Source organism: Ochotona curzoniae, unplaced genomic scaffold (assembly GCF_017591425.1).
Source record: "Ochotona curzoniae isolate NIBS_2020 unplaced genomic scaffold, NIBS_Ocur_1.0 contig_1014, whole genome shotgun sequence".
Lineage (NCBI taxonomy): Eukaryota > Metazoa > Chordata > Mammalia > Lagomorpha > Ochotonidae > Ochotona > Ochotona curzoniae.
This window is the reverse complement of record NW_024464920.1, coordinates 38891697-38919333: the sequence shown is the minus strand read 5'-3', so window position 1 is coordinate 38919333 and position 27637 is coordinate 38891697. Positions and strand designations below refer to the sequence as shown.

At 45.7% G+C, this 27637-nt stretch overlaps 1 protein-coding gene across 2 annotated transcripts in view; it reads left to right on the top strand.

Moving 5' to 3' along the window:
• The window catches only part of GNPTAB (N-acetylglucosamine-1-phosphate transferase subunits alpha and beta), a 73535-nt gene that overhangs the window by 40501 nt on the left and 5397 nt on the right, over positions 1–27637 (top strand). For both annotated transcript variants that reach the window (XM_040984313.1, XM_040984323.1), the window contains 12 exons: positions 8362–8523; positions 8866–9045; positions 9264–9434; positions 10776–10899; positions 11948–12151; positions 12779–13857; positions 16550–16749; positions 16969–17188; positions 18240–18353; positions 21488–21573; positions 21807–21905; positions 24464–24631. In XM_040984313.1, coding sequence (XP_040840247.1) covers positions 8362–8523; positions 8866–9045; positions 9264–9434; positions 10776–10899; positions 11948–12151; positions 12779–13857; positions 16550–16749; positions 16969–17188; positions 18240–18353; positions 21488–21573; positions 21807–21905; positions 24464–24631 — 2807 coding nt within the window. The remainder of the gene's footprint in view (positions 1–8361; positions 8524–8865; positions 9046–9263; positions 9435–10775; positions 10900–11947; positions 12152–12778; positions 13858–16549; positions 16750–16968; positions 17189–18239; positions 18354–21487; positions 21574–21806; positions 21906–24463; positions 24632–27637) is intronic.

Sequence of the window (27637 nt, the reverse complement as noted above, 5' to 3'; positions counted from 1 at the left end):
GGCTCCCAGAGAGGCCTCGGTGAAGCCTGCCACCCTGCAGGGCTCAGCTGTGGCCCATGGGCAAGAACATCTCCGGGCAGGCCTCTCCGGGCCCCTGCCGGTTAGCTGGCATTGCAGGAACCACTCTGTGCTGAGACAGGAGCAAGGGAACGGCCTGACAGTAACTTCCTTAGCATGGAAAGTAGTGTGCTTATTCATGTGACTCCCATGAGATTCTTGGTGCCTGGGGTTTTCCTTCTTTCTTTCTTTTTTTCTTTTTTTTTTTAATACCTGAGAAGGGACTTGGGATTTGGAAAAAGTAAGACAGTGGGTTTGAATTCATAAAAACCCGCTTGTTGACTTTAATCATAAATCAGTTTTTATTGTGACATTCCCTGATTGGTTCATTGCCCTCTAATGTATGTATCTGTAGGATTTTTGTGTAAGACACAGAATTTAATCTTTTGTTTATCTGTTTGTTTTTATTTTCAGGTCATTGCAGATCATTGTTTATGCTGAGCTATTTCGTTCAGATAGCTTTTACATTGGTGTTTGGTTTTGTGTCCCTGTTCACTCTTTAACACACTCTTTAACATATGTTAGTGCAGGTGGCTCATCCTGCTGGCGCTCAGTCAGCTCTGACCTTAGGTTAGTTGGGTGGTAGTGCTGGCCACATGGCTGTGCTAACGCAGGGAGTCACGGGTCCTCTCCTTAGGTACTGGCGGGCACACCCTGGAAGCTGGCTGTGTGCCATGTCAGATATTCAGGGGGTAGCTACTGAAGACAGCATCCAGACTTCAGACTTGGCATCTAGAGAGCGGAAAGGTCTGTGTGCCCCAGAGGTATGCATGCAGTTTCCTAAAGAAAGAGATTGCATTGTGCCTGGAAGGTCAAAAGGCCCTATTGAGACAGGAAGGACGTGCACGTAGGATAACAATAACATATTGTCCTTTAAAAAATTTTGATTTATTTACTTATTTATTTTAAAGATTTATTTTATTTTTATTGGGAAGTCAGATATACAGGGAGGAGGAGAGATAGAGAGGAAGATCTTCTGTCCAATTCCAATGGTTCACTCCCATCTGGCCGCAATGGCCGATGCTGTGCTGATCCTAAGCCAGGAGCCAGTAGCTCTTCCAGGTCTCCCACACAGGTGCAGGGTTCTAAGGCATTGGGCTGTCCTCGTCTGCTTTCCCAGGCCACAAGCAGGGAGCTGGATTGGCAGTGGAGCTGCTGGGACACAGGTGGGATCCTGTCTTGCTGAGCCCCAGTGTCAGCCCCACATTGTCCTTTCTAACTCTGCCCCCCTCAAAGCTGTTGAAAGTCATAGAAGATTGTACTGCTGGTTGAGCATCCCTAATCGAAAGATGTGAAAACCAAAACACTCACACGCAAAACTCAAGCGCCAACATCATGTCAACATCATGTCAGCATCATGTCACAAGTGGACAGTTCGCACCTGATCTTGATGTGAAACTTGGTTCATGTACAAAACTGTCTAAAATAACGGTAGTTGGAGCCATGCAGTGGCAAAGCGGATTAAACTGCCACGTAAGGCGCTGGCACCAGTTTGATTCTGAGCTACTCCACTTTCCAGCTCCCTGCTGATGTGTCTGGGAAAGTAAGATCACCTAAGTGCTTGGCCCCCGTACCTCTGTGGTTGTCCAGGAGGAATCTCCTGTAACCTGGCTTCAGCCTGGTTCAGGCGTTGTGACCATTCAGGGAGAGAAGCAGCACACAGAGGATGTCCCTGTGCCCCCCCCCCCCCCCCGTAGCTCTGTCTTTCAAATAAATAAATCTTCAAAAATAAATAGGGCCCGGTGCCATGGCCTTGTGGTGAAATCTTCGCCTTGCAACCACCAGGAATCCCACACAGGTGCTGGTTCAGGTCCCAGCTGCTCTACTTTCCATCCACCTCCTTGCCTGTGGCCTGGGAAAGCATTAGAGCATGGTCCAAAAAACCTTGGGACCTTGTATCCAAATGAGAGACCCTGAATAAGCTCCTGGCTCCTGGCATCTTATCGGCTCAGTTCCAGCTGTTGCAGCCACTTAGGGAGTGAACCAGTGGATGGAAGATCTTAACTTGTTGTAGCTCATGCCCAAGAGATCTCATCATGCATATGCAAATAATTCCTGGATAGCACATAACCAATCTGTAATATTTTACTAATTATTCCCCTTTAAAATTTATTTATTTCGGGGCCAGTGCTATGGTTTAATAGGTCAGTCCTCCACCCTGTGGCACCAACATCACGTATGGGTCCCAGTTTGCGTCCCAGATATTCCACCTCCGATCCATTTTCTGCTAATGTGTGTGTTGGCGGGTGGTGGGTGGTAGGTGGTGGGTCACGGGTGGTGGCTCAGGTACTTGGGAGCCTCACATCCGTGAGAAGGAGCCAGACGCCAGAGTTCTCGCACTCTGGCTGGTTGTGGCCACTCCTAACTGTTGTTGAACTTTGGGAAGTAAGCAAGCGGATGTGAGATGAATCCCTGTCTTGTTTCTCTCTCTATTCTGCAAGCCACAGCGCTGGGCCTCATAGCATGTTTGAAATGCATGTTGGAAACAAAGGAACTGCTTTTTAAAAATGTGGTCACAATAAGCAGCATTCTTATTTAAAATGCTCTTACATATTTATATTAATGTGTGCTAATTTTGCCTTGATGAGTTAATAATCACTTAAAGACACGAAACGTGGAAATTTAGCTATACTGCCTTTTAAAAAAATGTTTATTTATTTATTTGTTTGTTTACTTCAAAGCAGAGTGAGAAAGAGAGAGATCCCTCCCATTTTGTGGTTTATTCCCCCAAAGCTACGACAGTCAGGACATGTAGGTTCAAGTCAGGAGCCTGGAACCCCACGGCATGCCTTAGCATCCCAGAATGCACTAGCAGTGTGAGAAGTGGGGCAGCCAGGACTGGAACTGGCACTCCAACATGGCATGTGGCTGTGCCAAGTGGTCGTTTAACTGGCTACCCCATAACCGCCCACTTCTTCTTGGAGCTGCTAATGTGCAGAGGTGTGTCCAAGGTGAGATATCTAGAGGATATTTTTAGTGACTGCAAAACAGTTTTTCATTCAAGCTGCATGTCTGTTGTGGGCTGGCCGAGAGTAGGTGGAGACGTGAGGAAGGTACAATTCAAAGAATTTAGATGAATGAAGAATACAGGAGTGCCCTGCCACCTGGTGGCTGGCAGAGGGCATGTCCTCACCCTTCTCACCACTCAGAATTTGTTGATTTGGGGGAGAAAATCTTTCTCATACATATAAATATTCCCTTAAATCCCTTGTAATCGCCCTTTCAATTATTGAATAGCTACTGTGGAAAACCTCTTTTTGCCTCTTAATGCATATGTAGTTAGAAATCAGCCCCAGACAGGACTGCTAATGTAACAGTTTAAGTGATAGACCTTATTTATTTATTTATTTATTAACATTATGCCTTAAATTTTGTTCATTATCTTTTTTGCTTCATAGTAAACCAAGCTAAATATTAGTGGTCTGCATTTTTCCCATTAACAATTTTTTTTTTAAAAAATTTTGTTTACATGGTTGAGAGGGATGCATGCCCATGTGAGCCTCTGATCAGGGTGGGGAGGGTCAGGTATGGAAGAAGGTGGGTGTTTCAGTGTCTTTTTTCCTCCTGTGTCACAGGGGAGGAGAGGGAATGGGCCACTCGGGGCTGTCAGACTGCATCAGCACGTGGGGAGGCATGGTGGCCCTGACGCTCTGGAGATCCGGGGAGGGGAGGAATGTTCCAAGGATGCCGCTGGAGTAGTTCCATAGCCCTGAAGAGTTGTTGGTGTCGTTGTTCTAGGGCTTGAGAAAATTTCCCCAAGCTTTACTGGTTAGCAGAGTCTGCCTTAGTGCATCCACAGGCTCAGGAACATGCTGCAAAGCTTGGCCGGGAGAACTGTCCAACCTGTTCTGCTTTCCATCCTCCGACAAGGGACTCAGTATCCTCTACTGGCCTAAGTGGGCTGGCTGTCTTATCTCCTTGTGCATCCGGGCATGCTGTCCACCGCACAGGCAGCAGCAGCCGAGAAGGCCCAGCCCCAGTACATGCGCTCCAAGGTCGGACCACACATCCCGTGACCAGCATCTGAGTCCTGTGGAAGTGATGCACCTTTTTATCAAAGGATTGATAAAAGTTATGGACTACAATGATATAATTTTAAAAGAATGCTTATGAATTTCAAATTATTTTGTTGGGACTCTGAACTCTCCTTCCCAGTCTTCTAAGCATCTGGTCTACTTTCCATTTTGTAATTAATTTTTTTTACTCTAATGTCAGGAACTGAAAGATTATTTTTGTAGAAAATTTTTTTTATACCTCAGTGACTAATTTTGAAACAAGATCATATTTTTTTAACAGATTTATTTATTTTTATTGGAAAGTCAGGTATACATAGAGGAGGAGAGATAGAGAGGAAGATCTTCTGTCCGATGATTCACTCCCAAAGTGACCGCAACGGCTGGAACTGAACCGATCTGAAGCCAGGAGCCAGGTCTCCCATGCGGGTACAGGGTTCCAAAGCATTGGGCCGTCCTCGACTGTGTTTCCAGGCCACAGGCAGGGAGCTGGATGGGAAGTGGGGCTGCCAGGATTAGAACTGGCACTCATATGGGATCCTGGCACATTCAGGGTGAGGACTTTAGCTGCTAGACTATTGCGCCGGGCCTATTGATCATATTATTTTTGTCTTAGTATGGAAACCCTCAGCCTTTTCGTTATGGTGACGTAGGCTGTTAGGATGTGCAACCTGGGAGCTGTCCGGAGGAGAGTGCCGGAACACGTGGCACACAGCAGCCGGTGGAGTCCTGGCTCTCCAGCCAATGTTTGTGGCTTCTTCTCTGACCCTCGTTGGAGATACCTGTTTACTCTAGTAATTGGAACTGAGAAGGTCACTTGATATCCAGGTGATTGTGTTTTTATTCCCGTAGCTTAGGTCAGCTAGGACTTCCTTGGGCAAGGCTTTCCGGGCCGCGCACCTACACAGTTCTTTTTTCTTGCCTCATAGCTCCAGTAGCACCCACCACCCTCTGCTGGTAAGTGCTGGGTTACCTGCCTGCCAGCTGGGGCTGTTGGATCACCACTGAGCATTTCAGGGTATCACACACAGCCCTGTGATACGATGCCAAGGACAGGACCTGGCAAGCATGCAGCAGTCAGTTGTAGAAAATGAGGTGCAGATGGTACTGTGTTAAGAAGTTAAAATGTAAATCTGTCAAGGCATGGACTTTAGTATTTTAGTATGTTCTGCCTTTAACATACTTTAAATTTTTTATTTGTGTGTTTACTTGAAAGAGAGGGAGGGAGGAGCTCTACCCACTATTCCATTCCCAGATGCTGCAACAGCTGGGTGGAAGCCAGGACTGGAACTCCATCCAGGTCTGGTATCTGGGAGTTAGGAACCCTGCTTCTTCTTCTTCTTTAGTTATTATTTTATTTTGATAACCTTTACATAGTTGATTGGGGCACAAAGGATCAAGGGCTACAGGAAAGTAGGTAAGAGAGAAAGACCATTGTTTCCATATTCTCTCTCTCTCTCTTTCCTGTATCTGAGGTAAGGGCGGAGATAAACGGAAAAGCCTCACCCAGCCTGCACACAGTCCCCAACGTAGGGCATGCTCCGAGGGCACTGCTCAAGTGTTTTTGATAGTTCAACAGTTCTGAATTGCTGCCAGTCTTGCCATTTCAAGCATGATGAAATTGCTCCAGAATCCACTGGCTGACATAGTCCACCTTAGAGTCTCCTTGTGCCCAGATTCTCACTGCCAACACATGGCTGGCGTAGTTGATTGATTTCTTCTGCCCTCTGTCCTCGGTTGTGGTACCAGGTGTCCTCTGCAGGTTCCAGTGGACTGCCATATTCTCCATGTGCACGAGGGTATACTGTCTACTGCTCCGTCTAAACCACTGAGGAGGCTCAGCTTTGACACATGCACTCCATAGTCAGACCATGGAACCTGCACTTCTCTTCATGGTTGGGGTTCTGAGATCAGCAGTGCAGTTGCAGGGATTCCCCAAAGAAACTTTGTCTGAGGTGATCCCAGACCTGATTCTTGTGTGTGCTTGCCAGTAAGGGTCCGGCACTGTCTGTTGCCCCAGTCAGCTTATGCATATGCTGGTAGTTGCAATTGCTGGGTCAGTTCTGTTTCCAGCCCTGTCTTCCACATGAACCAATTGGTGTTGTAATCCATTTCAATCCTGCCCACCCCGCGCTTGGCCTTCACTTATGCCAGTGGAAGCTACAGCCCAGTTGGAGTGCCTCGCAGTAACCCCCACCAGATGTCGTCAGAGTGACCACAATAATCCCCCCAATCCCACACCCTGCCCTGGTTCCCGTGCTTGCCAGGATGTGCAGCAGGCTGGTCCAGTCTGTCCCACGTCCCACTCAGCTCTCCTACATGTCAGTGTGCGTTGAAGCCTCATTCAACCAACCAGCCCCATCATTCATCCCACACACATGCTGGTGGGTGCCGTTCTGCCCAAGGAACCCTGCTTTTTGAGCCATCACCACTGCCTATCAAGGTCTGCATTAGTGGAAAGCTGGAGTCAGGAGCTGGTGCTGGGTCTCAAACCTGGGCATTCACATGTGGGATGCGGGCCTCTTAACCACTCAGCTCAAGCGCCTCCGCAACAGCATATATTTTCTGTTCAGCTCTGCAAAGGTTCTTCCTAACTAACAGTGCCTGTGCAAACAAAAAGAAGAACTGTTATAAATCTGTTTCCAACAGTAAATGACCTATGCTCTGAGTGGAAATCAAGGATCAGGGTTGGATGTTGTTCCATTTTAGGACTGCATTAGTCTCTGATCTGATCCTTTTCTAGATTTTACATTTATCTAAAATAAGCTTAAAAATCAATGGGAAAAAATGACTATGAAGTTTCAAAATCAATTTATAAAGTGAAAGCAATTTGGGTAGAATAGATTAGATAAAGGTATTTACCTATAAAATTCAAAATTAGTATATGTACTTGTTATTACATACACTAATAGTATATACTCATAGCATACTAGAATTGTTTATTCTAGAGTTACGGCATTATCCATTCTAGAAACCCTAACAGGTACTGTAGGAGCCCCTGGGAACAGGAGGAGAGGGGCAGGGAAGGCTGGAAGATAAGCAGGTGTCCAGGTTGATGGGCAGCTGCCCTGCAGGACCTGCGTCCTGGCTCCCACTGCACACTGAGGCAGAGTGGGGACGGTAGTGAGGGTTGAGTGTAATGTGTGCTTGGTGTATGCCAGTCACTGGCACAGTAAAGGAAAATCACGACCAGGAAGGAATTACACACATCTGAGAATCAATAACCTACCAAATAAAAGAAGGAAGATGAAATAAATGAAATTCTAACTCTAGCCTCTTGTGTTTTAACCTAGATAAATTTCGGAAATTGTTTTAAAAAATTAATTAGGTATTACCAGTGATAAGGGCCCAGAATCAGCCCATTGCAAGGTATTTGTTGTATAAAATTTTAAAAAAGGAGGAGCCAGCATTATGATGCAGTGTGTGCCAGCATCCCATATCCTGGTTGAGTGCCAGTTTGTACCCTGGCTGCTGCACTTCTGATCCAGTTCTCTGCTAATATGCCTGGGAAGGTAGCAAAATATGGCTGAGTCCTTGGGCTGCTGTCCCCATTTAGGGGACTGGGAAGAAGTTGCAGGTTTCTGGCTTTGGACCAGCCCCACCTTCAGCTGTTGCAGCTACTTGAGGAATGAGCCATCAGATGGAAGATCTCTCTCTGTCTGCCTTTCCCTCTCTCACTGTAACTCTACCTTGCAAGTAAATAAGTATCTTTTAAAAATACAGAAATTAGGAAAGAAGGTCAGTAGCTCCGTTAGAAGGGTCAGTTCAGCCAAAGATTGGCTGTCCCAGATGCGTGATGTTCAGTCCTCCTTCCGCTTTCTGCTGGGCAAACCTCTTTTCATGGGAAGTGGTGTGATACAGACAAGAACAGCTAGGGGAATGGGAGCTGCAGCAGAGTGGAGGCTGTCAGTCTAGTCGATGTAATAGCCAATGTAAAGAACTGGAGAGATTTCGTGTGAGAAGGTGAGTTCCTGGTGTTTCTGGAGACCCGGCAGCCACTGGCAGCAAAGAGCAATGGTGGGTCTCACATGATCCTGCACAAGTTTCCTCTGGGTCTGTCATCTGGTTGCAGCGGGCCAAGGCTTGGGCCAGCCTCCGCTGTTCTTCCTGGCACACTAGTAGGGAGCTGGATCAGAAGTGAAACTGCTGGAACTCAAACTGGTGCTCATACAGGATGCTGGTACTGCTTTTTTGCCACAGTGAGGGTCCCACTGTGCTGCCATTTCAGAATTAAAGTCAAAAGTGGGAATTTGTGTCTCTTCCTTTGTGTAATTCTTTTGTTATTTGATAGTTACAGTTGTATTCAGAAGCCAGTGTGGCACTTCTAAAATTGAATAGCCCTAAGGATTTCCAAGAACTGAATAAGCAAACCAAGAAGAACATGACCATTGATGGGAAAGAATTGACCATAAGTCCTGCGTATCTGTTATGGGATCTGAGCGCCATCAGCCAGGTATGTGGTGTGGAAGTTCTATCACAGCTTCAGGGATTTAGAGCTGTGTTAAGGCACGGTGTTAGGAGGAAGACAAGGACTTGAAGTTGGGTTGACTAGAACTTCTAATTATTCAGTCAGTACTATTGCTCTAATATTAATTAAGTGACACAGAACTGGATGCAAGCACCTTTTTATAAATGTATTTTTAAAAATGCTGCATTTGTGTTGGACACTTGTATAATGGACTTTGTATTTCATGGGTTTGTTTAAGTTAGGACTCTGGAAATCTGCCAGAGCACTCTGGCAGAGGAGGAAGTGTGCTTGTGTGGTGTTGCACCTGCTTGACCATGCATCCCTCAGTCCAAGCAGGATGAAGACGTGTCTGCCAGCCGATTTGAAGACAACGAGGAGCTGAGGTACTCGCTGCGATCTATCGAGAAGCATGCGCCGTGGGTTCGGAATATTTTCATTGTCACCAACGGACAGATCCCATCCTGGCTGAACCTTGACAATCCCCGAGTGACGATCGTAACACACCAGGTGCTTGGCTTTGCAAGGCCCCCCAGGCCGTGGTCTCCTGTTCTGTTCTTTGAGTGTGGTACAGGGATCACTAATTTTGTTCCCCTTGCTCTTCTCTTTTGTGTGTCTGCCTTTAACTCTTCCACCTCCCATCCTCCCTCCCACTTTCCCTGCTTCAAACAAACCAAAGTACCTCTTATTCACTCTTTTTTTTTCTCTCTTTTTTCCCCCCATTAAAGGATGTTTTTCGAAATTTGAGTCACTTGCCTACCTTCAGCTCACCTGCAATCGAAAGTCACATCCATCGTATCGAAGGCCTGTCCCAGAAGTTCATCTACCTGAACGATGATGTGATGTTTGGGAAGGACGTCTGGCCGGATGATTTCTACAGTCACTCCAAGGGCCAGAAGGTGAGAGCTGGGGAGAAGGACTTAGCAGGCTTGAGAATGTCTTTGCAAATCAGTTGATACACTGCTAGAATCAAATGTGATCAGATGGGTATTTTTGAGTGTCAAGTCAGGAGAGTCAGCAGCTGGAGAATAAAAAAGCCTGCAGTAGGAAATGCCTGCAAATTGTCAAGCAGCTGGAACTCACATCTTTGTCTCTGACCCTTGAAATTTTACACTACAACAGCAGCAATAAAAGCAGAAAAATCACAAACCCAAATTATAGTTCGACCATCAACAGAATGACAAAGCTGTGAATCCAGCTTAAATCCGTGCTTTAACAATATACATAACACCGCAGTAACGACAGCCTGTCTCACGCTGGCTGTATTTAGAAGCAGGATGGAGAAGCAGCTCGGAGCCCAGCTGCAGGAGTCGACTGTTCGGGAAGATCCATGCAGGACTGTGACTTCCCCCGTGTGTTTCCTAGCTCCATGGCAGGGAAGTGCAAATACTCGTGTGTTGACAGAAACGAGGGAGAAGTGAGGTATTTATCACTTGAGTTTTTAAGTTACAAGACTGTGCAGCTGGGTGCTAATAGCACTTGCCTCCCTGGCCTGTTGCTTCCGTGCCACCCGACTGGGTTCGTTCACTGGGCTCGTCTGTTAAATCGCTGCTCTGTGGCTTACTGGGGAACCACGCGCAGAGTCAGTGGCTGCATACAGCATTTCTTATGCTGCCAGGAGAGCCCTAGTGCCATGGAATGGCAGCACAGCGTTGTTTAGTCGAATTGGCAAGTATTTCTGAAGAGCAAGTGAGCTGGTTTAGGTGATGAAGGACATTCCACATAGACAGAAACATGCAGACACAGGCTTTAATGGGAATGTATTTTCTTTAAAGATGACTTAAATTGTATAAGTGCTCCGTCCCTCCCTTTGAGCTCAGGACACCGTGTCCATTTGTTTGTCACAGGGCCTCCCCGGTGGAGATAAAGGGTCCTCTAAGTTTATCTGTTTTCTCCTGTCAGCCTTGAGACATGATTATGCACAAACTGGCAGTTGTTGGAAAAGCAGTGGCTGGCACTGTTTCCCACCTGCCTTAACACGTGTTTATACTCACATGTTGCTAATTTATATTGAAGATTATAAAACCACATTGTGAAAACCTAATGTGTGAGTTGAGTCCTTCTCACCTCTGCTCAAGTAATGGGAAAGAGTACGTGGACTCCGAACCATCAGGAGGGCAGGACTTAGAAGATACTGTAGGCATGGGCAATTTAAAGGGAATGTAAATATGGACAATCCTTAGGCAATTTTAACTGTGTGTCAGAAACCAGAAGTGAGTTTCTGTTTGATTTCATTGTAGGTTTACTTGACATGGCCTGTGCCCAACTGTGCCGAGGGCTGCCCAGGGTCCTGGATCAAAGATGGCTATTGTGACAAGGCTTGTAATAATTCAGCCTGTGACTGGGACGGTGGTGATTGCTCGGGTAAGCCTGGCTTCAGATGTGATTCACTTATGTTTGGAGATCTCTTTCATTCTGATCCATCACTGGACACGTGCCGTAGACTCCAGCGTTCTTCACGTGTTGACGCAGTCGGCAAGGTGTAGACGCTTTAGAGGTGCTGGTTAGTGTTCCCGTGCCCCCAGTGTGTGTCAGCCACAGCCGAGGGCATGTTCTCATGTGGTTTCTGCACTTGAAAACAGGCTCGAGAGTAAGAGTATCCTAGTGCAAAAATGTGGAACACAATTACGTAAACTCCAGCAAGAATTACTTATAAGAACTCATAGCTAGTAGTTTTCAGTGGCAAAGTACAATAGGCCACAGAATAAGAAAAGAAATGCCAAACAAATAAGCATTCTCTGTCCATAGCAGCTCTTCTCTGGCTCATATACTTTTATTTTGACTTCTTGGTAATAGCTCTCCCCCCACCCCATTCTGCTTTTGGCTTATAAAGCATTCCATTCATTGAGCACCATTGGTTATTAACTTGGATATTTTGGCCACCCAAGAGAGAGTAAGTGCACTGATGTTGGCTACCATCCGTGTTCCCTCATGGATTTGGAGATGTGAAAAAGAGAGGAAGTGAAGCTCCAAGCTGTGTTTCAGTCATGTCTGTCACGTGCCCTTTGGGAAAGTATAAACAGCTGCAGGGAGAGGATGCAAATCATGCCGAGCAGAGAATCCAGCCCCTAGGTGGGCATTAACATTGCTGCCCAGCGCTCAGTGCCCAGGCACACACATTCAGCCACGGCTCTCCCCGGCCCTGCATGCATGGCTGCACGGGCCTCCTCCGAGCCCGTTGGAGCCATGTGTGTGTGGGTTTTCCAGCTGCCAAGAACCAAGTCCTGGCCATCCTGCTCCTTCAGGTGATGCTCCTTTCTTAAGCTGCCTGACCTTTTCTCCTGAAGATGAAATACACTGTTTCTGATTGAAATTAAGTGTCGGTCTTGAAGGTGTTAGTAAGAAATAAGGAGCTGAGTTTCCTAAAAATTGTAAGCTCAACAAGATTCTGCCTTCCTGCTTTTCTCTACAGGCAACAACGCAGGGCATCGGTACGCTGCAGGAGGTGGGGGTACCGGGAGCCTGGGGCTTGGACAGCCCTGGCAGTTTGGCGGAGGACTAAACAGCGTCTCGTACTGTAACCAAGGATGTGCAAATTCCTGGCTTGCCGATAAATTCTGCGACCAAGCCTGCAACGTGTTGTCCTGTGGGTTTGATGCTGGAGACTGTGGGCAAGGTATCTTTATTGCCATAAAAACATTTAAGGATAGGGGATGAGAATCCTTAACGAGTTGAGGGGACTCGGGGTGAATTTTATTGTTTTAAAGTTATCATTCGCTGTGTGACCCCTTTCCGGGTTTGTTTCCAAAATAGTTGCTAAGTTGCAAGTGAAAAAAGGAAGTAGATTTAGAAGACAGTAGACAATAAAAATGTTTTCTGTTCGTTTCATTCTCATTTCTTCAGACTAAGCATGTTTCTCTTAACCAGAAACATGTGGAGAGAGCTTAATTTGTAAATACTGAAAGGAAATCAATAATTAATTAAATAAAAATGGTTTGAATACGGAGTCTTGTTGGTAGCTTGTTCATGGAAGTTGGTAGAAAGGGTTTTTTTTTTTTCAAGTAAGGATGGCAGCCGATTATCAGGATTTAATTACAGAAGGTCCATGTATCTATAGCAAGTCAGGGTAAACATTTCCTGTTAATTATTATGATTGATTCAATGTATTGGGATTTCTGCTTATTTTTAAATCAATTTGAAGTCACTGGTAGGAAGTCAAAATTGAAACCCAGAGGATTAAAGGACAAGAAATAAAATGCCTAGCTTTATTTTTTAAAGTCATGTTTCTGTTTTTTTCCTCTAGAACATTTTCATGAATTGTATAAAGTAACTCTTCTCCCAAACCAGACTCACTATGTTCTTCCAAAAGGTGAATGCCTGCCTTATTTCAGCTTTGCAGAAATAGCCAAAAGAGGAGTTGAAGGGGCCTACAGTGACAACCCAGTCATTCGACATGCTTCTATTGCCAATAAGTGGAAAACCATCCATCTCATAATGCACAAAGGGATGAATGCAACCACAATACATTTTAATCTCACGTTTCAAAATTCACGTGATGAAGAGTTCAAAACCCAGATAACAGTAGAGGTGGATACAAGAGAGGGGCCAAAAGTGAACACTACGACCCAGAAGTCTTACGAAAATCCGGTTAGCCCCGTAACACCTCTAACAGAGGCGGAGGTCCTTTTTGAAGATATCCCAGAAGAAAAACGCTTCCCAAAGGTCAGGAGAGCTGATGGGAACACAACAGGACGAGCCCAAGAGCAGGTGGAAATCCCTCTGGTAAATATTTCTCTCCTTCCCGAAGAGATCCAGCTGAAGCTCCACAAGCTGGATTTGCAGCTGGAACAAGGAGACATCACCGTGAAAGGCTACAATGTGTCCAAGGCAGCCTTGCTGACATCCTTTCTGATGAGTTCACAGGGTGCCAACTTCAGAGTCAGTCCAGCTGTAAGAACAGACATGACGAAGGACAGCATGGAAGCCCCACCGCTGGAGAAACAGGGCCACGGAAGCACCTCACCAAGCAGCCTGGGGGCCCCCCAAGTACAGTGGTCAGCAGGCACAGGAAAAGCAAATGGGCACTCCCAGACTCAGAATCCCCCCCTGGTCTTGGGGACCAAAAGGAGATTTAGGTCAGAAGCTGAGACTCTCAGAGTAGCAGGTGTGTCGAAAGAAAAGCTGTCTTCTCTTGTTGTTCCATTGGAAAACCATGAGGCCAAAGGAAAAATCATAGGGGGAGAAGAGGAAGCAAACAGGATGAACCCCAGTCCTACAGATCACCATGAAGTGCTACCTGGAAGGAGACTGCAGCATTATACAGAAAGCTACCGGGGCTTTTTGCCATGGGAGAAGAAAAAATTTTTCCAAGATCTTCTTGACGTAAGTTACATTCAGCCTTATTCTCTCTCACTCAAGAAAAGTAAGTAACCTTAAAGTTACACTGTGGTAACAGCTACTGTTTATTCAGCATTTCCCTGTGCCAGCTGCTAAACTTAGCGCTTTTCTGATACAATTTCACTTAGGTTTTCTAATAAGCCAAATAACAAAAACATCATAGAAGGGAATTTACTGTTGTTACCCCTGTTTCCTAGCTTAGGAAACAGCTCTAGTGTGGCTAAGTCAGGGGAAGTAGGAGAATAGGACTGACACTTGTCCCCGTGTAACGTGTCTGAGCTGGGCTTCTTCCAGCTGTACAGGTGTGGAAAAGGCCCGAGGTTCAGCTGAGCTCATCAGCTTCCCCGTCCACAGTGTGAGCTGACCCAGAGTCCCAGCTCTCTTATGGCTGCCACCATGCTGGGCTGTCACATCAGGTGTGTGTCTCCCAAATGCTATCCCAGCATGAGCTTCCAGGGAATGCAGTGACTGCTCCTGGAAACTCAGACCATTGAAGCGATGAGATAACTATTTCCATTGAGGTATAAGCAAGGAGTTTAAAGGGAGAAGTCCTTAGCTCTGCGCAGAGATGCTGGGAAGGCCTCCAAGAGGAAGTGGCTTGTGAGCGGACCTTTGAACAGGTGGTAGTTGAGACCAAGCAGTCATGTGATGCAAGCTGGAGAAGGAGTGGCTGTTGTGCTGGCAGAGCAAGGAGGTGAAGGGCGCCTGTCTCGTTCCTCTTGGGCTCTGAAAGTCACCTGCTGCCTGGCGCTAGGCGTTCACTGATTGTTAAGAGTGCACAATTTGCATAATTTCTCCTTTTTTAAAAAGTATATTTGCAAAGTCAGTATTATTGGCTAGTGGTAAAAAAAAAAATTTGCAAGCAATAGAGAAGCATATAGAATAAAAGGAAAGATCTTTCTTCCGTAATTTCCCTCCTTGGAGTAATCACTGTTAACAGGTGAGTATCTTTCTATAGATTTAAAAAAACGCTTTTGAAGTCTGTTCAGTTTCCTCATGTTACGCTTTTCTGTGTGGTCGTACGTCATTGCCACTGTTCTTGCCAAGAACTGCACATTATTTTCCCATGTTTTGTACTTAGACATAATATTATGTTTTTGAACGTGTGTCTTACCCTGGAGTAAGTCTTTGGTGGGTAGAACTACTTGATTCACAAATCTGGTGCGTGCAAACTTTGTAAGTTCTTCGAAAATGTCGCACTGTTTGCTTCTACTGTTCTGTAGAGTGCTTGTTTCTTTGCAGGTTCAACAAGATTGTTAATATCAATGCCCACATTTTCATCAGTTACAGGAATAAAGCTACTTTACCTTTTGTAAAGTGTGTTTGAATTTTTTCTTTAATTTTTTAAACATTTGTTTATTTATTTATTTGAAAGGCAGCGCTACACAGAGAGAGAGAGAAACAGAGCAAGAGAGAGATTCCGTCTGCTGGTTCACTCCCCCCAGATGGCAGCAACGCCAGCGGTGTGCTGGTCCAGAGCTGAGCCGTAGGAGCTCTGTGGGGGTCTCCCACCTGGGTGTAGGGCCAAGTACCTGGACCGTGTTTTGCTATTTTCTCAGGCGCATTAACAGGGAGCTGGATTGGAAACAAAGCAACCAGGGCTCAAACCAGCACCCATATGGGATGCCAGCACCACAGGTGGAAGATTGGCTTGCTATGTCATGGTCCTGGCCTGTGTACTTGAACTCTTTAACTATTTTTTTTTGCCTGTTTAATTTTGTCTGTTAATGGTTTTGATTTTTATAATGTTAACAGTAGTGCATGATGAAACTAAATTTGTTTCTAGTCCTTGTGTTCAAAACTTAAGTACTAGGGTCTAGTGCAGTAGCCGAGTAGCTGAAGTCTTTGCCTTGCATGCACCGGGATCCCACATGGGTGCCGGTTGATGTCCTGGCTGTTCCACTTCCCATCCAGCTCCCTGCTTGAGGCCTGGAAAGGTATTCAAGGACAGCCCAGAACTTTGGGACCCTGCGCCAGTGTGGGAGACCTGGAAAAAGCTCCTGACTCCTGGCTTTGGATTGGCTCAGCTCTGGTTGCTGCAGCCAGTTGGGGAGTGAACCAGCAGACAGAAGGTCTTTTTTGTCTCTCCTTCACTCTGTGAATCTACCTTTCCATCGCCTGTGACTCCAGGGTATAAGCACCCATTCAAGTCTTGACGGCTTCATTTCTTATCCAGCTGCGTGCTGACGCACGTGGGAGAGCAGTGGGTGGGGGCTCAAGTGCTCGCGCACCTGGTGCTCATGTGGCAGACCCTTACAGAATTGCAAGTCCCTGGCTTTGACCTGCCCTAGTCCTGTGCTTTGTGGTCATTCGCAGAGTGAACCAGCACATGTAAGATCAATCTCTCTCTCTCTCCCCGCCCCTCCTTCCTTTCCTCCCTTTTACTACTGTGCCTTCCCCCGTCTCTATCTCTGTAATTCTCTGCTTTTCACGTGAGTAAATCCTTTGAAATATTTCTGTGTAGATATGTTTCCTAAACATTGCATTGAAAAAGTTTGGAAATCTCTTAGTCCATCAGCAGTCCTTGCAGGTCATCATTCAACTGTTGCTGTCAAGGCAACATTTGCCCATCCCGGACAGGGACTGTTTCATGACACATGATTTAAAATGCTGCCTTTCTCTGTGCTGATGAAGTACGCTGAGCATGGCGCTGAGGTCCATGGAATTCTGTTTTCAGGAAGAAGAGTCGTTGAAGACACAATTGGCCTACTTTACTGATAGCAAACGAATCGGGAGGCAACTACAAGACACGTTTGCAGATTCTCTCCGATATGTAAATAAAATTCTAAATAGCAAGTTTGGGTTCACATCCCGGAAAGTCCCTGCACACATGCCGCACATGATCGACCGGATCGTTATGCAAGAACTGCAAGATATGTGAGTTTTACTTGTATTTGAGTTGCGTGGATTTGTTCAGAACTAAGATGACTTGGGATTTGCATGTTCACCAGTCTCGATTTATGGCTCTAATATTTGATGACTGATGTCTCGAAGACACTGTATAAATAAGTAAAAAGCAGGAAAAGTTTCTGTTTCTGTACGTCTCAGATATCTTGCATGCTTTGACCCAGCTCACTCTGTGTCGTATTTGGACAGGTTCCCTGAGGAATTTGACAAGACATCATTTCACAAAGTGCGCCATTCGGAGGATATGCAGTTTGCCTTCTCTTATTTTTATTATCTCATGAGTGCTGTTCAGCCTCTGAATATTTCTCAAGTCTTTGATGAAATTGATACAGATCACTCTGGTGTCTTGTCTGACAGAGAGATCCGAACGCTGGCCACCAGGATTCACGACCTCCCTCTAAGTTTGCAGGTGTTGTGATGTTCTATTCTAACCTCTGTGACACTTGAAATGAAAATTGTAGCTCTAGTTCTTTCTCCCCCCCACACACACATATTTCAATTTAATGTGAGTAAAAGTAATTCTTAATGTAGATGTTTATCATCTTAATGTAGATGTCCATTTGTAGTATCAGAATCAAAACCAAATTGGGAGTCAGCATCATGTGAGGTCACCTTCTTAGGCTTTTAGCAGGAATCCGCCTTGTATTGTGATCACTGAGAAGAGGCACATTGTGCCTGCATGTTCACTGGGAAGGCTTCCAATGCAGCTGACTGACATTACAGCCAGACCTTTGCATCTTATTATTTTTTTTTTTTAAGATTTGTGTATTTTTTTTGAAAGCCTGATATATATATATATAGAGAGAGAGAAGGAGAGATAGAGGAAGATTTTCCATCCACTGATTCACTCCCCAAGTGACTGCAACTGCCAGAGCTGAGCTGACCTGAAGCCAGGAGCTTCTTCTGGGTCTCCCACTTGGATGCAGGGTCCCAAGACTTTGGGCCATCCTTGGCTGCTTTCCCAGGCCACAAGCAGGGAGCTGGAAGGGAAGTGGGTCACCAAGATCTGTTTGGGCTTGGGTTTTGGCCCTGGGATGAGGACACCAGTTGCAATGCTGCACATCCAGTGTTGGAGTGTTTGGTTTAAGTCCCCGCTCCACTTCCTATCCAGCTTCCCACTGATGCTCTCCCATTAGCGGGCAGTAGATAATGGCTCAAGCCCTTGGTTCTCCTTTACCTCTGTGGGACTACAGATTGAGTTTCTGGCTCTTGGTCTTAGCCTGGCCCAGCCTTAGCTGTTGGCATTTGGAAAGTGAAACCGTCTGCCTACCCACCCGACACCCACCCTCAGTTTAAGTTCTCTATCTCTACCTTTCAAAGGGGAAAAAAAGAAAAGTTATGTAGTTAAGCTTTCCTTAAAGGTAGCATTTAAACTAATTTTGGATGTTACATAATATTTTTAAGGCAGTCATATTTATAATAAGAGTGTAATTCATTTCTTCTAATTTTTACTTTGTCAGGATTTGACAAGTTTGGAACACATGCTAATAAATTGCTCCAAAATGCTTCCTGCTAATATCACACAACTAAGCAATATTGCACCAACTCAAGAAGCGTACTACGATCCCAACCTGGTACGTGAGCTGCACACAGTGTGCTCCGCTCTGGGGGAGAGCACTCCAGGGTCTCACACAAGCTCCGTGTTGATGTGTCTGTGATGCAAAGGGGTAACAGATAATCCAGAATCATCATTGTCTTGCTCCCCGACAAAGACACCTAAACTGATGTTCAGATTGCCTATGATCCATTCGCAGATCTCATCAAGGGTGATAGAAACACAGCCTCAGCGCACCCTTGTCCAGGGAGGACAATCTCGAGAGCGAGCCCCAGCCGAGGGAGTGCTGCTGTGCTCCGCTTTGGCACTGCCTGCTTTTCACCCGTGCGGTTAGTGGGTGATTGGCGCAGAGCTCCGTGCAAACGTCCCTTAGCTGAAATACTCTGAACATCATACAGGACACCCAGATTACCAAGTTAAAAACATACTAAAAAATGTGCATCTTAGAATTGATGAAACGAGGGTCTCAGACAGCCGTTAACATGATGATTACGCTGATTTCAACTAATTTGTGGGAAAATGTGTACAAATTGAGGTTAAATGGTAGAATGGGTCGAGGCATGCGCATTGTGTAACTCAGGTGGTGGGAACTCCCCAGTCTGCCATCTGCCCTCCCACGCGCATGCGCAAGTATCTACTCCCGAGGAATCACGGAAAGGGCAAAAGGTCAAACCAGGGCAAATTCTTAGTATTCTTGTTTACATGAGGGTTTTTTTTTTTTCTGTATTTTGTGTAGTGAATAATGTTTGCTCTCATAATCAGGAGAAAATATTATTTTTAAAAATTTACTCTCTTGTAAATCTTCAGACCACATATAAATAATATTGTAATAACTGTGGAGGAACACTTTAAAATCAGTCGAGACTCGGATTCCTGAAGGAAGAAGTGCATTCGGTTAGCACTCATGTGGATCTCAGAGGTTACGTCTCCCACCCGTGTTCCCAGAGAGCCTGTGACGCTCATGAGACGCAGTGTCACGGGGGCAGCCGTTGGAACAGGTGCACCAAGTACAAGTGTTGCCAAGCACTTATAGCTTCATTGAGCGTGTGGCACAAGGTGGTCTATACCTGCGTGCCACTTTATAGCTAATTCTCTGTTTTTGTAGTTTAAACTGCAACTAAAGTTAAACCCACAGCCGAGGGCTAAGCCGATAGGAGTCAGCAGAGAGAAGGAGAGTGGTTCTGGGCTGTGGTTCACAGGGTTGCTTGCCCTGGGCTGGCGGGCGGGCAGGCTGGAGGAGAGCTGCAGCACGTGGCTATGCCTCAGCGGTTTCTCCTGGGTTTGCCGTGACCCAGTAGGACAGAGCACTGTAGGTTTGTGGAAAACGTTTTTACAACACTCTAGGCCACTGTGTAAATGTTCTTGCTTACTGTTGACTTCTTGCTGATTGAAAAGATGTGCATATAATCAGGTGTTTTGCCTGCCTCTACACAGAATAGAATGAAAAATTTAAAAAATGTAAATTGGGTTGTAGAATTAAACATTTTTAGGACCCAACACTGTAGCCTAGTGGCTAAAGTCCTAGTCTTGAGCGCACCGGGATCCCATATGGGTGCTGATTCTAATGCCAGCAACCCCGCTTCCCAGCCAGCTCCCTGCTCGTGGCCTGGGAAAGTAGTGCAGTGTGGCCCAAAGCCTTGGGACCCTGCACCCCATTTGGGAGACCCAGAAGAAGCTTCTAGCTTCTGGCTTCAGATTGACTCAGCTCCGGCAATTGAGGCCACTTGGGGAGTGAATCAACGGATGCAAGATCTTCCTCTCTGTTTCTCCTTTACTCTGTAAAAATCTGACTTTCCAATAAAAATGAATAAATCTTTGGGGAAAAAAGAATTAACTTTTTCAGTTATAGGATGTCTTGTCCTTTTCCAAAATCTGGGGCCACCCCCAACACCCGAAAATTGATACAATCAATTTAAGTCATCCAGGGGTCAGTAGTCTACTTAAAAAAAAAAAAGTATGTGTCCGTGTTTGTCACGGTCATTGAGGTTTCTGTTTGTGAGGAGACGCAGGCATCTGGGAGGACTGAGCGCTTCCCGTGTCCTTTGTGGAGGTTTGTGATGGCAACCCCAGACCATGGCTGGGAGAGAGGAGCTAGGGAAGAACGGTGTGAAACAGACCAGTTCCTGCTTGACCAGCTCCTCCTCCCCCCGGGCCTGCAGGTTCTTTGGGAGGCCACGGGAGGCTCAGGGATATGGTGGGAGATTGCTGAGAGTCTGTTGACCTTGGCCGAAGAATCGGCCCATTTTTGCTCTCAGGGATTCACGGTTGCCCACAGTGTGTCCACATCTCTTCTTCTCTTTTTAAAGATTTATTTTATTATTTTATTGGAAAGATATACAGAGAGGAGAAGAGACAAAGAGGAAGATCTGCCATCTGCTGATTTACTCCCCAATTGGCCACAGTGGCTGGAGCTGAGCCGATCCGAAGCCAGGAGCCCGGAGCTCCTTCTGGGTCTCCCACGCAGGTGCAGGATTCCAGGGCTTTGGACCTTTCTCTACTGCCTTCCCAGGCCACAGGCAGGGAGCTGGATAGGAAGTGGAGCAGCCTGGACATGAACCGGCGCCCATATGGGATCCCAGATGTGAAAGGCGAGGTTTTAGCCACTAGGCCATCATGCCGGGCCGGGTTGGGCCTGAAATATTGCTTTCAAAAAGTACGTACAGTTTTATTTATTATCACAATAATAGTGTTTGTCAAATTTCAAGCACAGAGTTTAGACTCGACATATATTTTTTGAGAGCTAATAATTTAGGATGTTTTTCCTGTTCTTATCATTTAGCCTTGGTATTCATGCAGATAAACTTTTTAACATAGACATTCATGACACTGGCAACATTAGTTCACAGTCCCCGAGGAAATGTTAAGATCAAGGTTTAGGCTTCATCAGTGCGATTGACTGTGATTACATATTGATGAAGAAAATGCTTTCTAATCAGAATAAGAATCTCATGTGGGGAAAGGTGTGATGAAATAAAACTTTATAAAGTCAGTCTATAACCACTGACTTGTAGTATGCAGTTTCATGTTGAAAATAGTGCATGTAAATGTTCATGTTGACTGCTAAGCCTTTTGGCGCCCCCTGCTGTTTGTCATCCAAGCTGAGCGCTCCCTGCCGGCCAGTGTTGGAGCACCTGTTCTTGTATTTTCTCACAGCCACCAGTCACTAAAAGTCTGGTAACCAACTGTAAACCAGTAACTGACAAAATCCACAAAGCGTATAAGGACAAAAACAAATACAGGTAAGGAAAACATCTCCTTCCTCTTCATTTATTTTAAGAACAATTATAGAGGTCTGTTCATTTCAGAAGCTGACAACAATTAGTCTGTTAAGTACTCTTTTAATGTTTATATGAAACTGCTTTCTTTAATAATATTAAAATGTTAAATCATTGTGTGGATGTTAAGTCTACTAAGGTTTTTGAAAGTGTTTTGCTATTGAAATTCAACTCTTAAATTATGTTTTGATAATTAGGTTTGAAATCATGGGAGAAGAAGAAATTGCTTTTAAAATGATTCGTACCAATGTTTCTCATGTCGTTGGCCAGCTGGATGACATAAGGAAAAACCCCAGGTACTGATTTTTACAATGCCTCCCAGGATGGTTAGTTATCGTGGCCCCATAGCTCCGCCATCACTTGGCGATGCTTGCGTCCTGTGTCGGAGTGTCTGTTGACACCAGGTGTTCTGTGCTTCCGATCCGGGTCCCTGGCAGTGCGGCTGGGAAGCAGGAGTAGCCCAAGTCCCTGGGTTCCCGCAGTTTTGACCCGGGCCCGCCCTCGCTGCTACACGCACTTAGGGAGTGAGCCAGCAAGTGGATGCTTCTGTCTCTTCTCTGTCACTTTACCTTTCATATAAATTTAAAACATTACTTCTGATTATGTAAATATGTGTGAATCAAAGGCAACAGGAGTAGAAAGAGGAAAACTGTTATCTCTTTATGCAGCATACAGAAAGGCGTACTGGCGGAGGGAGTGTTTGAGCGTGCGGTTGTTGCATGGTGGTTGGTGACTGGGGTAGGGCCCTCTGCGGAGGCCTGGCCTGGACCTGAGAGGAGGCGTGAGTGAGATAAGAGGGAGGCTGCCTCGTGGGGAAGGCAGAGGAGAAAGAGGCTGTTTCCACAGCGTTTCAGACCTAGCTGTTTCCTCTGTATCTGAACAGCTTTCATCATTTTAAACTTGTTTTATTTTACTTTTGTGAGGGCTCATGTTAGCTCAGGCAAGCCTCATCACTGATTTCAACTTCCGGGTGATGTTTATCCCCTGCACGGGGCTGGACTTGGCTTCGTTCTTACCCCGGCTTGGCGAGGCTTCCTCCTCACACCAGCAGACTGTTACAACACACGCCCCAGGACTTTAACATTGATCAAATACCAATCAAGAGCTTAGACTCACATTTCCCTAGCTGCCTCCAAATGTCCCTCTAGTTGTTGTCAGCTTTTTACTTGTTTTTTAGTTCAGGATTGCAGTCCAGGCCGTGTGTTGCATTTGATTGACACCGCTCTCAGTCCTTTCATTTAAAACAGCCCTCAGGTTTTGAGATGAAATAATGCAGTCACGTGCCGTACAACAATGGAGACATTTTCAGAACTACATCATAGCATTTCTTCATTGAGCAGACATCACAGGATGTGCACGAGCTAAGAGGGTTGTGGGGTTAGTAGATGACACAGTCTTAAGAATGACACACTAATTATGTCACTGGCCAAAATGTTATCATACACACATGATTGTTGAACAAATTTAAATATACCCATCACTTGTCTTCAATGGAAATCAATTTGTATTTGATCTTGTTTCATTTAAGTACACTATTCCTTCACCACTACTTCCAGATTAAGTTTAGGTGAATGTCGGTCATTTTGTGATTTTTTTTTTTGCCAAAAAAAAAAAAAAAAGGATTTGTATATTGATTTGAAAGGAAATGTTTTAGAGCGCGAAAGGGGAGAGAGAGATCGGTCTTCCATCTGCTGATTCACTCCCTAAGTGACTGCACCAGCCGGAATGGAAGCAGTCCAGACCCAGAAGCCAGGAGCTTCCTGGATCTCCTGTATGAATGCAGGGGCAAACACCTGAGCTCCGCTGCTGTTCCAGGCACGTTTGGGTTTGAAGAAGTCAGATTTTACATGTACTGTAATTTTTATACTTTATACTTCTGTGATCTTATTTCAGTTATTTAATTTGTTCATGTGACCCTTGTAATTCCCATAATCTGGAAGTTAGATCCAGAGATTTTATTTCATTTGGGTTTTTGTTTTAAATTTTGGCAAGTATACTTGAAAAATGTTGTCAGCCTTACCTACCACTTTAATGGCCCAAACAGTTCAGTAACTGAAGTAAGTGTAGAAACACAGCTGTAGTATACCTTTTGCCAGAAGTCTAAAATACTTTTTAAAAGATGTAGTTCTGTATTTAAAGATGAGAAGGGGAGAGAGAATCTTTCATTGGCCTATTCATTCCCCACATGGCCACAATGGCTCCAGCCGAAACCCATTGCTTCGTCTGGGTCTCCCGTGTGGGTGCAAGGGCCCAAACACCTAGCCGTCTTCTGCTGCCTTCCCTGGCACATTCACAGGGGTTTGGATCAGAAGTAGTGCAGCCTGGGTCTCCAGCCAGCATCCAAGAGTGAAGCCGGTGTTACAGAGCGTAGCTGTACATGGTCTGTCCCCACCACGCTGGCCCCAGAAGTCTAGAATGTTAGTGTTTCGTTGGAGAGACATCAAAAAGAATCTGTAAAACTTCACTTCTTTCTTGGTTATCTATGTGCCCAGTCTTTAGAGTGTAGCTATCAGTTCAGAGAATTTCATTTTAGCTACTTACTTTTTTCCCTGATAACGATATATTCCAGTCAATTAATGACATTTTTAAATACTGTCTACACAGTAAATGAAAATCATTACATTTACTTAGTTAAATTAAATTTAGTTAGTAGCTTCTTTTAAGGGGTAATCTGCCCTAGTTCTCTTATTTTGTAGGTTAAGATATCTAATAAAATATTTTCTGGAATTTAATTCCCCTAGAGAAAAAAAGAGAGACAGAAGTCCATTTAAAATACATTCAGGGCCTTGTTCTGTTTTTGTTAGGTCAGTACCGTGCTGTGATAAGCAGTAACTCTGGCTTTCTGTTGCCTTAGGAAGTTTGTTTGCCTGAATGACAACATTGACCACAATCATAAAGACGCGCAGACGGTGAAGGCTGTTCTCAGGGACTTCTACGAATCCATGTTTCCGATTCCTTCCCAGTTCGAGCTGCCACGAGAGTATCGGAACCGCTTCCTTCACATGCACGAGCTGCAGGAATGGTACAGTCTGATCGCTCTCTCATATAACTATATGCATGCATATGTCTTCACACATATATTTTAGAGGGATGAAATTTCTTGAACGTGCTATTTGCTCTGTAATTTCATTGTAAAAATAGTTGTAATTCTTCCTCAGGTTAATATTTGAAAGGTACTTGCCAGCATCTTCAGGATATTTGTAAAATATGCTCTGCTTGATTTCAGCCCTCACATTTGCTCAGTTATCTTCCTCCCGTCAGGTGTGAGCTGTGGGGTTGATCCCTGCCAGGAGTGAGCGTGTCAGCAGTGAGTACATGCCAGGAGCTCCCGGCAACTCAGTCACGGCCCGGTTCATCCTCATTCTATATAAAGGAGCTGAGGCACATGTCAGAAGTAACGTGCACAAGGCTCTCGTCTTGTGACAGGGGACGCCAGATAGGGACCTGGGTGTCACCTTGCCAGCCTGTCGGAGCGTGCTGGCTGAGCCGTAGTCGTCATTGTCGATGCCAGCAGAGTAGCCGCCCTCTAGTCCCAGTGCCTGCTGTGTGAGGGCAGTCGTGACAACTGCCTGATTTACTAATGCCGAGTAGCTGGAAGCAGCAGATCCGACCTGGCTCCCAAGCCCTCTGACATTCTCCTGCATCCCAACGCTGCTCGTTTTCTTTTTCTTTTTCTTTCTTTTTTTTTTTTAAAGATTTATTTATTTTTATTGGAAAGTCAGATATACAGAGAGGAGGAGAAACAAAGATCTCTGTCCACCGATTTACTCCCCATGTGACTACAATAGTCAGAGCTGAGCTGATCTAAAGCCAGGGGCCTCTTCCCGGTCTCCCACGCGGGTGCAGGGTCCCAAGGCTTTGGGCCGTCCTCGACTGCTTTCCCGGGCCACAAGCAGGGAGCTGGATGGGAAACGGGGTTGCCGGGATTAGAACCGGTGCCCAAGTGGGATCCCATCGTGTGCAAGGCAAGGACTTTAGCCACTAGGCTATCATGCCAGACCCATAAAGCTGCTTTCTAAGCATTTCATCCTTTGTTTTTTTTTTTTCTTAGATATATTTTTATTTTGACTTTTGAATTAGGTACAATTTTGTATAGACTGGGATTCACCCCCAAACTCCCACCTCCCAACAGTTTTTCCCATTTTACTACAATGGTGTAGTCCTTCATAAGGGATCAAAATTCTATATTGCCTCTATCACCAAAATTTAATTATAATGGTAATTTAATCTTTAGGAATTTGACCTCTATCCGCTTCCATGTGCTGCATGCTGGAAATACAAAAGTGAAAGGAGTGTGACACCTCACTTTTAGTGGGAGGCCTAGATGAGGGTTGACATGTAGTCTACTGTGTGTGAAGGAAGAGTCAGCGCTGCTGGGGTGTACGGGAGGAGAGGGCTGACTCAGCTGAGGAAGGAAGGCACTTGGACGTGGTTTGGGATTGTGCAAAGGAAGTTCCCAGGTAGGAAAGAGCACGCCTGATGGGAGTGACGCGCTCCGAGACACAGAGGGCCTTGTTTGAGGAGAGGATGTGAAGGGCTGCATCCGCATTAGACTTTTCTTGAGAAGAGAAGCCTCCCTGGGATAGGTTTTATAAGGTGCTTGCCATGAACAGATGTCATGGTTTGAAACGGTAACTAATAGGCATGCAGAGGTGGTTCAGAGTGGGACAGAGCTGTGTGGGAACTGTCAGCAAGGAGCCGTGTGCTCAGCGTGTGACTAGGACCGGAAGCAGACCGTGAAGGCGTGGAGCAAGCAGACAGCTGGGGCCTCCAGGGAAAGCCCTGGACCGAAGAAGGGAAAGCTCAGAGGCAGCTCGTGAGGCTCGCTGGGACTCCTGAACGTGAGATTGAGTAAGCAGGTTTATTGCTGACACCTACATGATTCCTGGGAAATGTGTATTATGGAAAAATGCATGGATTTGAAAGCTGTTTTGCACACAGGCAAACTTTACATTTTAATTCTGTTACCTACAAACTTTTTCAAGTACCCTTGTATATATTTTTCTTTTCATTAAGAAGTTGTTACTGAGCCAAAGTTTTGAAGTTTCGAGAAATGCTTCTGTCTGTCCCTTCCCGCTTTCCTTTGCTTTAGGTGTTTCGGCGTGTTAACGCTCCAAATCCAGTTTGTGACTAAATTTACCTGCAGGGGCCCGGAGGAATAGGAAGGGAGTAGGTGTGGGGCTCACTCGAGAGGACTTTGGTTTCTGCGTTGTACAAATGCGTGACTGTGGAGTAGGCCATTCCCTGTAGCCCCCTGCTGGGGCGGGAGGAGGGGGGCTCTGCCCACCCTCCTCAGCGGGTTGTGTTGTTTCTGCTAACCCGGCAGAGCAGCCCCACCTGCTAGAAGGCACCCTCTACCTTGTGTCCTTCCTGCGTGCGGATCATCCAGACCCAGCTTCTGCACTAACCCCTTCTCTGGCCACACTGCAGCAGTCTGGTAGTCCATGCGCCCTCACGGACAGACTGTCTTCACCTCTGAGTCTGCAGTTCCTCCTTGGAGTGTGGGAGGTGCTCAGCTGGGGGGCTCTCCACTGCTGGGGAAACAGGTTAGTTGTTGCACAGCCTGTGGCTTCTTGGCTGTTGAAACTGTAACCAGAGGATAAATGCAGTGTAGACATCAGAACTGATTGTGTTGTTGTGATCCTCTAAGTAGATGTCAGCAAGTCAGAAGGACATGTGACCTGAGACAGTCACTCCCAGAGAGCCGGGGAATTAGCACAGAGGTCCAAACTGCTGGCTGTTGTTATATCTTCTAAACCTTAGAATTTCAAATTTTCAATCTTCATAATAAATTATAGTTCCCAAATTTCAGATGAGGAAAGTGTTAAAGCACCTATCTTTATCCCCAGTATCCTGTCATCCGCAGGTCCAGAACGACCCTTTTCTTGGATCCTTTCACTCACAGCCTAGGACAGCCTTGTCTACTTTTTACGACTGGAACAGTCTGGAATCTGCCTTGCTTGTCCATCGGTCACCCTGATGACCCCTGCTTTTGCCCTCGTTGTGTTGTTGTATTTGCCCCCTGCCG